We start from the raw sequence: 11,587 nt of genomic DNA on the forward strand, positions 1-11,587 counted from the left end.
CTCCACAAACCCCACCCGTGCTTAGCAGTCAGTCTGGTCATCAACTTTTCTGATGCGCCTCAACAGCTGACGGTCGACAGGGAGGCCTCCTCTCTCCCTTCAGTACACATACACACAGAAAGAGAGAGAGAGGGCTGAGGGCTGAACAAAATCAGGGCAACAATCAGTTGACCCCCTTTCCTACCACAGAGACACAGATCGCGGAGAGAGTCAACAAGCCAAAGGTGGGACCTCGCTGTAGACCGTGCAGGAGTGGAACCCGTCACAGGAAGCTGATCAGGAAGGGGGGACTATCAGAGGATCTTTCTCGGCACGCCCCGTACCTGAGTGAAACTCACCGCCAGCACCATGCAGAAGAAGACGAAGCTGAATCTCACCATCTTCTGCCTGGTGGTGGGCATGTTCTGCATGTTCACCGCCGTCGTGTCGGACCACTGGGCCGTCCTGAGCCCCAAGGTGGTGGAGGTCAATAGCACCTGTGAGGCGGCCCACTTTGGGCTCTGGAGGCTGTGCAAGAAAAACCTCTACATCACAGATCTGGAGAGAATCGGCCAGGGTTGTGGCCCCATCAGCCTACCTGGAGGTAAGTACAGTCCCGCAACTACCTCCCTCTGACACATATATGACATTCTGTGTATAAAGGGAATTCTTAGAATTTCTTAATGCTTAACATAAACACTAAATTCCTTATCCTCTCAAATACTAATGGATTATCGAACACTTTATGCTGTGTGTTATAAATTGTTATTGCATCAGAAAAGGTGCATTGGTTGAACTTGGTCACACCCTATGGCTGTAGGGTTAAGAACATTTGACAGTCACGTAGAGCGCTGTGCTGTGGTGTTCTGTAGTGACTCCATACACAGTGGTCCATTATGTGGGCCATAGTCACCCGATCTGCCGGGGACTCTCAGACTTGGTAATGTGGTGCGCCATATGTGGATTAACCCCTTCAGCTCTAGTGAGGCACAATCTTCATTGATAGTTCTGAGGGCACAAAGTCAAGTATTATGAGATTATGAAGACATTTGAGTACACCAGACAATTATGGTACTTAAGTGCCAAACATCCTTAAGACTCAACAGCCCTCAAAATGAAAACAAATCTCATGTTTTTGAAGTCAGTATTAGATCAAATCTGCACGTTAAGCATCTGCACACCTGAACCTTGTTGTAACAAGACCGACCATGTCTTTTGGGTGGGTTCTCAAAATCAAGAGAACCATTATTTCCATTCAGTAAAGTGCACTGAGAACCGTTATTACCAATCAGTAGAGTGCACTGAGAACCGTTATTCCCATTCAGTAGAGTGCACGGAGAAGACTACTAACTATTAAAGGCAGTGGTGTAGTCCAGGGTATACGCAGGTATACGGAGTATACCCACTTATTTTTCAGTCAGCATTGAGTATACCCACTTCTCAAAACAGGGCGTTTATCCTGTGCTGTATGGGCTGCTTAAGAAATTAAGAGTATACCCACTTCTCCAGGGACCAGTACACCACTGACTAAAGAAACTCAAAAAGCAATCATTCCTAGTTAGGATGAAATTGTTTTTGCCTCATCACATATTGTATGTACTCAGGGTACAGTACAAGTGTCACTCTGAGGAGAGGAAGAGAGCAAAACAAAGATAAACTAACTGGTAGGAACATGTGATGCACAACATTTCAGTGCAGGTGTAGGCTCAATATAGATCTCAAGCCCACTGATCAAATTTGGAACAGATTCTTCCCAAACAGTTGGTGTGTAAGCTGAAATGTGTGTGAACCAATGGTCCCCCACCTGTTAATGGTGACATTCCTGAGGTGGCTTATGATGAACTTGTGCTGACAAAGACCTTGTAGTCCTCGTTATCTAAGCATTCGCCAGCCAGGGCATTTAAGCAGCACTCTTGTCAGTCAACAGATATCTTGAGCTGACATAATATGACTCACACTTCAGCAAAGTAGTCCTCATAAGACCTCACCCACTTCAGTGAAGGCCAACTCATCCTCATGCAAATACGACACAGTCTTATTCTCCAAGGAATACCTTATTTGTATTGCAAGATATCGGCAGTGATGTGGTCTAGGCCAGAAGACCGGAAAACAAGACGACTTTAACAATGCCAAGCATGTAGCATCGGCTCCAGGAAAGGGAAGAACCAGGCAGGTGCAGGATAATGGTGGAACTAACACACAAGCTACCAGTTGCTCCAACAAGACACACCACAACATCTACACACCAGAGCAAGGGGTTTGGTAACCCCACGAGGGAGGCATTTGACATTCTTTTGTTATTTATGGAGATGGAATTTATTGGTTTCCCTGTTTAGGAAGCTGAACGATAGAATGTGCTCTCTTTTCTACAATACAGCAACTGTGGATTATTCAAAATACAACTAAAGATAATAAAAACAAATAAATTGTTATTACAGTTAGACTTCCCTTACTTACTGTGCAATACGTTTTATTGCAAGGAACATTCACCAGATTGAATTGACTGAACTGAAGCTTACATGTGTCCATCAGACACTTTACACTGGTCCAGTCTGAGCTTTAAGACCAAACTTATGGTTTTATTCATAATCAGACTGTTTTTGGCAGCCTGCCTCTGTTGTTATAAGGCTTGAAGATGCACAACTACATGACAGCCACATATGTGGGTGAGTCATCACAGACTGGCTGGCTCCAAGCCCTCTCATTGGTTGGCCCCTTATGGCAGGATAACGCAGAACTTCCTGTGCCACTACAGTAAAAGCTTTTCATGGATCAAAAATAATAATAGTGAATGTGAGCATGACCAGGTAGAATGAGTATTAGTTATCAGGTAGTCCACTCTAACCTGAACTTCTATTCCCTCTGTTTTAAAGAGGAAGTTTTATATGAACGAATAGCAGGGGTTAATGCTTTATGTCTCACACCAAGAAATGATGAACGAGAGTTGTTTGTTTTTGATGTTGTTGTGCAAAGTGAGGTGCTATTGGCTGCTTCTGTGATGCACTCCGAGGTCTGGCAGCAGAGAGGAAATTGGGTTCCTGTTCCGAGCCCTAAGCTGAATGCAAATCAAATCGTAATTGGTTTGGTATTTTCATCCGCAGACAAACATAATGAAGCCGTTTGAGTGACGGCGGAACTCAATCGTCAGAGGTCAAATTGTTATCCTTTCTGATAAGCTGTGTAATTTCTAGAAGAACACAGAAATAAGGACAATTATCTCACGACTAATGTTTCATTACACTTTGAAACAAGTGAGTCTTGATAGTCACATGAATAGAATAGACTGTATTTGTCATTGTGCAGTAGATACACACAATAAAACAATGCTCACATCCACATCCACACTTCAACAAGACTAAAGCACATTAAAAGCATGCTTGCATCCACCAAATTAGTAAATCATCTAGACATCACATAATGCAGACCTATAAAGTGCGTTTGTGCTGGGTGGAGGGTAGGAGGGTTTGTGTTCTTTTACTTCTGTGATATCCCTCTAGTATAAATGGCATTATAAGAGTCAAGAGGAACATGTTTTTTTTGTGAACACGTCAGTCCATGGAACCAACAAAGATGTTGGCTTGAGTGTGTGCATACGTGTGTGTGTGGGTGTTTGTGTGTGCGCCTCCTGTGTTACAGTTCTACCGGCGCAGGATTTAAATTTAGCCTGCATGCAGCGTGGCAGCTGGGCGGGCTTCAAAGCCGTGTGGCAGTCAAGTTCAAAGGTTTGACTGACAGAGCCACCTGCATTTAGCGGGCTTAAACCACCTGGGCCCTTGTTGTCCCTTGCAAGCCCAGCACCTTAGCTAACTGCCCCCCTCTTTAGCCATTACCCATTGCAACCTCTTTAGGGGTGGTGTTAGGAAGTCCCTTGTATGAACGCCAAATCTTTCTTCATGTTCCACCACTTCAATAAAATAAAGTGTCTCTCCAGTGGTCAGTGTCAGCTGTAGTAGATGTCATGATTAGCACAAGATAGAGATTCAAATAGACTTAGAACTGAAAGCCACAAGAGAATTGGCCAAAACCCAGTCACGCTAAAAGGCTGCTCTAAAAGGGATGCATGACATTTTGAACGTCTTTGTAATTGACTTCCACCCTGAGCTCCATCCTGAACTCCACCCTGCATATAAAACCTGTGGTGAACCATTCCTCATTAGCATTTCATTTGCTAATTCATGGCTGTTTCAATAGTCAGTTAGTCTGGTGAGTCTGGTGCCTAGTGTTTGGTCAGTCTGGTGAGTCTGATGACTAGTGTTTGGTCAGTCTGGTGAGTCTGGTGAGGCTGGTGACTAGTGTTTGGTCAGTCTGGTGAGTCTGGTGACTAGTGTTTAGTCAGTCTGGTGAGTCTGGGGAGGCTGGTGACTAGTGTATGGTCAGTCTGGTGAGGCTGGTGACTAGTGTTTGGTCAGTCTGGTGAGTCTGATGACTAGTGTTTAGTCAGTCTGGTGAGTCTGGTGAGTTTGGTGACTAGTGTTTGGTCAGTGTGGTGAGTCTGGTGAGGCTGGTGACTAGTGTTTGGTCAGTCTAGTGAGGCTGGTGAAGCTGGTGACTAGTGTATGGTCAGTCTGGTGAAGCTGGTGACTAGTGTATGGTCAGTCTGGTGAGGCTGGTGACTAGTGTATGGTCAGTCTGGTGAGGCTGGTGACTAGTGTTTAGTCAGTCTGGTGAGTCTGGTGAGGCTGGTGACTAGTGTTTGGTCAGTCTGGTGAGTCTGATGACTAGTGTTTAGTTAGTCTGGTGAGATCTGGTGACTAGTGTTTGGTCAGTGTGGTGAGTCTGGTGAGTCTGGTGACTAGTGTTTGGTCAGTCTAGTGAGTCTGGTGAGGCTGGTGACTAGTGTTTGATCAGTCTGGTAAGTCTGGTGAGGCTGGTAACTAGTGTTTGGTCAGTCTGGTGAGTCTGGGGAGGCTGGTGACTAGTGTATGGTCAGTCTGGTGAGGCTGGTGACTAGTGTTTGGTCAGTCTGGTGAGTCTGATGACTAGTGTTTAGTCAGTCTGGTGAGTCTGGTGAGTTTGGTGACTAGTGTTTGGTCAGTGTGGTGAGTCTGGTGAGGCTGGTGACTAGTGTTTGGTCAGTCTAGTGAGGCTGGTGAAGCTGGTGACTAGTGTATGGTCAGTCTGGTGAAGCTGGTGACTAGTGTATGGTCAGTCTGGTGAGGCTGTTGACTAGTGTATGGTCAGTTTGGTGAGGCTGGTGACTAGTGTTTAGTCAGTCTGGTGAGTCTGGTGAGGCTGGTGACTAGTGTTTGGTCAGTCTGGTGAGTCTGATGACTAGTGTTTAGTTAGTCTGGTGAGATCTGGTGACTAGTGTTTGGTCAGTGTGGTGAGTCTGGTGAGTCTGGTGACTAGTGTTTGGTCAGTCTAGTGAGTCTGGTGAGGCTGGTGACTAGTGTTTGATCAGTCTGGTAAGTCTGGTGAGGCTGGTAACTAGTGTTTGGTCAGTCTGGTGAGTCTGGTGAGGCTGGTGACTAGTGTTTGGTCAGTCTGGTGAGGCTGGTGACTAGTGTTTAGTCAGTCTGGTGAGTCTGGTGAGGCTGGTGACTAGTGTTTGGTCAGTCTGGTGAGTCTGATGACTAGTGTTTGGTCAGTGTGGTGAGTCTGGTGAGATCTGGTGACTAGTGTATGGTCAGTGTGGTGAGTCTGGTGAGTCTGGTGACTAGTGTTTGGTCAGTCTAGTGAGTCTGGTGACTAGTGTTTGGTCAGTGTGGTGAGTCTGGTGAGTCTGGTGACTAGTGTTTGGTCAGTCTAGTGAGGCTGGTGAGGCTGGTGACTAGTGTATGGTCAGTCTGGTGAGGCTGGTAACTAGTGTTTAGTCAGTCTGGTGAGTCTGGTGAGGCTGGTAACTAGTGTTTGGTCAGTCTGGTGAGTCTGGTGAGGCTGGTGACTAGTGTTTAGTCAGTCTGGTGAGTCTGGTGAGGCTGGTGACTAGTGTTTGGTCAGTCTGGTGAGTCTGATGACTAGTGTTTGGTCAGTGTGGTGAGTCTGGTGAGATCTGGTGACTAGTGTATGGTCAGTGTGGTGAGTCTGGTGAGTCTGGTGACTAGTGTTTGGTCAGTCTAGTGAGTCTGGTGACTAGTGTTTGGTCAGTGTGGTGAGTCTGGTGAGTCTGGTGACTAGTGTTTGGTCAGTCTAGTGAGGCTGGTGAGGCTGGTGACTAGTGTATGGTCAGTCTGGTGAGGCTGGTGACTAGTGTTTGGTCAGTCTGGTGAGTCTGGTGAGTCTGGTGACTAGTGTATGGTCAGTCTGGTGAGGCTGGTAACTAGTGTTTGATCAGTCTGGTAAGTCTGGTGACTAGTGTTTGGTCAGTCTGGTGAGTCTGGTGAGGCTGGTGACTAGTGTTTGGTCAGTCTGGTGAGTCTGGTGAGGCTGGTGACTAGTGTTTGGTCAGTCTGGTGAGGCTGGTGACAAGTGTTTGGTCAGTCTGGTGAGGCTGGTGAGGCTGGTGACCAGTGTTTGGTCAGTCAAGTGAGGCTGGTGAGGCTGGTGACCAGTGTTTGGTCAGTCTGGTGAGGCCGGTGACTAGTGATTGGTCAAAAAAATCACAGGGAGTCAAAACATGAAACCATGAATTTGTGCTTGCTGTCTCTTTGTCTTAAGTTCTATAATTTCATATTGTGTTTAGAGTTTAGAGTGTTTAGAGTCTCCAGGGTAGCATTGACCAAGGAGTTTTCATTCTAAAGCAGGATCTTGCAAGGGTTTCTTGTGGCTGTTGTGGCCAAAAGTGAATACATTTGCTGCGGGAAATGGAGTTAAAATATGCAGATCTTCACAGTATTTGACTTTCATGAGTGTCAGATCGCCTCCATTATTGGTTGTGACCCAGTGTGACAGTGCTGCTGGTAAAAGTAAAATACTCCAACTAACAGTGTTCTTCATCAACCAGATCACGATCATCCACCTGCTGTTAAAATGAGTCCACCAATTAAATCTAAGCATGTGCGCGTGTAGGTGAGTTGTGTTGAGTGTGTGCATGTGTCTGTTGTGTTGAGTGTGTGTATGCGTGTGTGTTGTGTTGAGTGTGTGTTGAGTGTGTGTGTCTACCTGCTTTTAAAATGAGTCCAGCAATTAAATTTCAGCATGTGTGCGTGTAGGTGTGTTGTGTTGAGTGTGTGTATGCGTTGTGTTGATTGTGTGTGTATGTGTGTGTGTGTGTGTGTGTTGTGTTGAGTGTGTGTGCCCAGGCATGTGAGTCCTATTCAAAGCTTTGAGGTGAGGGTATAATGAGGATATAAAAAGGTAATGAAGCAGGCAATGCAGCAGCATAATTGACACATCGCTGGTGCTAAGTGGCTATTTAGTCAGCAAGCAAAGGGCAATAGCACAGTAAAAAAAGGCCTGGCTAAGAGCGTCAGTATAAATCTATCTTTACCCAGGCCTATGAGGGCAATCGCCTCTTGTGAAGAACTACAATTAACATCAGAGTGACCCCACTTAATTAGAGATAATATTCATCTAGGCGTTGTTGGTGACGGGATCCTGTGTTTAGCGGCAGCAAAGGAGTTTGGTTCCCCCTGGTTGGGTAGAGTCGGCATGCCAGATTTGAATGGAGTTAATGCAGTGAGGAGATCTGTTTCATACACAGGTTCTGGCACATATTTGGAAGGGGCTTTAAGATTTCATGCTAGCATCATGCTATGCTATGGGAGCAGCTTTAAGGTTTCATGCTAGCATCATGCTGTTCTATGGGAGCAGCATTAGCATGGATATAAATAAGGCATAATGAGGACTTTGTGTTCAAACCAGTGTGCTATGCCAAAGAGACATCCTCTTGACACCTAGCTGAATTTCTGTAGTTCTCTGCCGTAACACAGCTTAGTGCAAGTTAACTGTTGTTTACTATCCCTCACACATCACAAAAGATAAACGAACATAAATGTAGGCTTAAGTTTACATGTGATATTCGGTAGTTCTGACCAAAGAGGAGCTGTGACAGGACAAGCTCAGTTGATCTGGTCAGCTGCCCTACCCACCACTGAAAATGGGTGAAACAAATATTAGTCACCGGGCAACAGTGCATGCTTGACTAATTGGAAGTGTCTCGAGTCAACCTACTCATGCATTAGGGCCCTGTAAAACAATCCATGTGCAGGAATGTTCAGTGTAAACATACAGGATTAGATGACTGTCTGAGCCAAGTACGAAAAAGTGAATGATTCAATGTCAAACCAATAGAAAAACTGTATTCATTCATTTACATGGTTCTTACATCTGTTGTTTTTCAGAGGCACTTGACGTATAATTCCTTAAAGGCATCCAGTGCAACTTTCGAGGCAAAAATAAACATTCAATTTCTAGTCTTTTTTACACGTGTTAAGTTTCTCAATACCATTACATATCGATATTCAAGGAGCAAAGATGAGACGTCGTTGTGTGGTGAGAACTGATAGAAAATCGTAAACAACAACAATCTTTATTTATTGGTGCCACCAATAAATAAAGCAGGATTCCCAATTCTCTGAGTTTTCCGAACGCTTCCGGAGATTCTAACACGCAAGGCAGTGCTGTCTGTTACACAATGATATTCCGCAAATGTGGCCCATGCATTAAATACAGTTGTTAGTACTTTCATGACTGTAATTGAATACAGTTGTTAGTACTTACAAAATGAATTATTGTTATTATTATTACCTGTCCAACAGCACACGTGCAAGTTCGCTGTCCCTCTGCAGCCCGAGTTTCTCGCTTAGCTTCCTCAATTCGTCAAATGTGTCGCCCAAGAGAACACGACACACATATGCTTCTTAGGAAACTTCTGTTTTTTCTGTGGTGTCGTGAAAACACAAGGTCGACCACGCTTTCTCTTTATTTTCGTCTCGGAACAACTTAGATCCGCCATCATGAAATAGAACCATGCGCTATAGAACCAATAGTGAAGTCACGCGTTTGGAAAACTCAGAGAATTGCCGACGGGAATCATGCTTTATTTATTGGTGGCACCAATAAACAAAGATTGTTGTTGTTTACGATTTTCTATCAGTTTTCACCACACAACGACGTCTCATCTTTGCTCCTTGAATGTCGATATGTAATGGTATGGAGTTATTGAAACTTACTACGTGTAAAAAAGACTAGAAATTGAATGTTTATTTTTGCCTCGAAAGTTGCACTTGGTGCCTTTAAGTAGGTAATCGATATATTTCTATTAATATTATTACTGTCTATTGCTGCTAAAGCTGTTCAGAGCTATTTAACACATTTAATGTACAGTATATCACTGTGCAGTATATCACTTCAATGGTATACCGTAAAGCGTCTAAAAGTGAAGTTCAACAGTATTAGACATGTATTTACCAAATGATTCTCTTTCTGTATTCTAGAGCACAACTGTACTTACTTTAGACACTTCACCCCAGGAGAGGAATCTGAAATTCTTGACATGACGACCCAGAGAGGTGAGTGATGTGCTTCTATATTGGTCTGCTACCTCAACGTGACTACAAAAAAAAAAAACAGATAAAACTCAGAGGGCTTTTGTTAAAGTTGCTTTCTCAGCTAATCTGAATTGTAACTGACTCAACCTGATATTCATACATGTTCTATAAAATATCTTGTGGAACTGGGTGAGAGTGTACAATGTTTCAGAGTGTATCAACTCACATGTAGAAGAGACACAAACAGACTTCCAGGAAACAGTATCAGTGTGTGTGTGTGTGTGTGTGTGTGTGTGTGGCATGTTCTGCTACATGTTAAGGCAGGATACCGGAGGGGATGTATAACGTAGCATGGGCTCCTCGCTGTAACTCAAGGGGAGGGCTGTCAGGGCCCATAACCGGGGGCGTAAATGAGATGAGCTCTGTGGATTCCACCGCACTAATAACGTCAGCCTGTGACTGAGGACTGAAGGACTGTGAAGTGAGCGGTCTTTCTCCGGTCAAAGCAAACACTTCCTTCCCCAGAGGACGTTTAAAAAAAGAAGGAGAGAGAGAGAAAAAATCCTTATGTAACTTCAGCTACAACAATCAGAGAAAATGCAATTAAAATAATCAGAGAAGATGAGGCGTCACAGCAAGAATCCCCCCTCTCTTCCCCCCCATAAATAACACTGGACAAGATAATCAGCCACTACAGAGACAAATAAAAAACACTTGAGGTTTTAGCCTTCAAACAACTTTGTGTCCAATCATTAGTCTATTGACTGCATACTGTCTGAACCTTGAGCTGCAAGGAGCTGGGCTATGTAATAATTGTTTTACTACCTAATGTGGCCTCAACTATCACCTTTTTGGCTGGTAAGTGTCTTATAATTTGCTTAATTTGACCACTTAGTCTTGCAGCAAAGAAGAAGCTAAACGCGTCCTTTACAGCGATCATCCTTGCAGTTTAAGATACTAGTGGGATGGATGTTTTGAGTGAGTGGTTTGTAATGTGATGTTGTATGCTAATAGGGGACAGTTTTGTTTGTCATATAGAGTCCAGTCCAACAAATTAATGTAAAGGTGGGTTTACAGTTGGTAGAACAAGTCACAGCGACAAATAGAACAGCGCCAAAATTAATATTGATGTAATCAAATTAATTCCATACTGTTGGATGACACATGTAGTTTGCAGCTTGATTTGAATTAAGTATGAACTGTCAAATGACATGGACACCTACACAGCAGGATGAAAATAATTCAGCGTTTTTAAATAACTCTATAAATATTGTCTTTTATAGTGTGACATTTCTTTCCCAATACATACACATTTGAGAGTTGTTGTGTTTTGTGGACATGTAGTTTATTACACAGCTCATGGAGTATTTAATACAATATGGCACGTTTAGCTGCTATGACTGTGCTATGTTGTCATAGCTGGAGACAGGGTCAAAGTTTAACATATTTGAACTAGGAGTGGCATGTCGAGTAACAAGATGTTGTTTTGTTCAGCCACTATAAACGTTCTGTTACTGAGACAAAAAAAACTGTAGTTTACACTGTAAACCTACCTGAACACTTTATCTGCAGACCCTTCCTGTCTTCTACAGAACGTGAAACAAGGTTTGAAGATCTACAAAAGGATCAATACGTGATTTTCTAAATGTAACGTTACTATAAAATCCAAATGCTGTACTATCAGTTTCCTTAAGAGAACTATAACTAGAATGTGAAGAATGTCCGATAAGTACTTATAGAAAATTCAAACCATGACAGGACCACCCTCCTCATCAGAGACTCCTTTGAGGAATTAGATATTCTTTATTTTATCTTAATGGATGGAATGGTCCAAGGCTGTAATGTAGCCCTCTGTGAAGAGACTGCTAAGACACAAAGACGACACCTCTCATTCTTCCCTAGTTTGTCAATCTGATTTAACAAATTCTCGGCTTCAATTAGGCATCGTGCCCTAAATTACAGGCAGCTGGAAATGTAAAGACCCCCTGTTGTGTACGCAAACAACAGGGAGCCTAGAGTTACCTCTTTCGGTTCTGATAAAATAACCACCAGGAATCTCAGCGCAGGCACATTACTGTTAGTTATGCCCCACTTGTCTGAGAATTCTGTCATCTACTCGTTTTACGCATATATTAATATTGTGTGCTTTCATGATCACTGACGTTCACAAATGTTGGTATTGTAAACCCCCATTGTGTCTTAATTAAAAGACAGTTATGAATCATACATTTTGATAC

The 11,587-nt window shown here is 43.6% G+C and overlaps 1 protein-coding gene across 1 annotated transcript in view; it reads left to right on the top strand.

The window, feature by feature from the left end:
• Nucleotides 1–75: 75 nt before the first annotated feature.
• Nucleotides 76–11,587, top strand: part of cacng1a (calcium channel, voltage-dependent, gamma subunit 1a) — a 15,057-nt gene continuing 3,545 nt past the window's right edge. Inside the window, exons 1-2 of the mRNA XM_080851948.1 lie at nucleotides 76–583; nucleotides 9,297–9,371. Coding sequence (XP_080708074.1) covers nucleotides 349–583; nucleotides 9,297–9,371 — 310 coding nt within the window. The 5' untranslated portion in view covers nucleotides 76–348. The remainder of the gene's footprint in view (nucleotides 584–9,296; nucleotides 9,372–11,587) is intronic.

This window comes from Sprattus sprattus (genome assembly GCF_963457725.1).
Source record: "Sprattus sprattus genome assembly, chromosome: 1".
Lineage (NCBI taxonomy): Eukaryota > Metazoa > Chordata > Actinopteri > Clupeiformes > Clupeidae > Sprattus > Sprattus sprattus.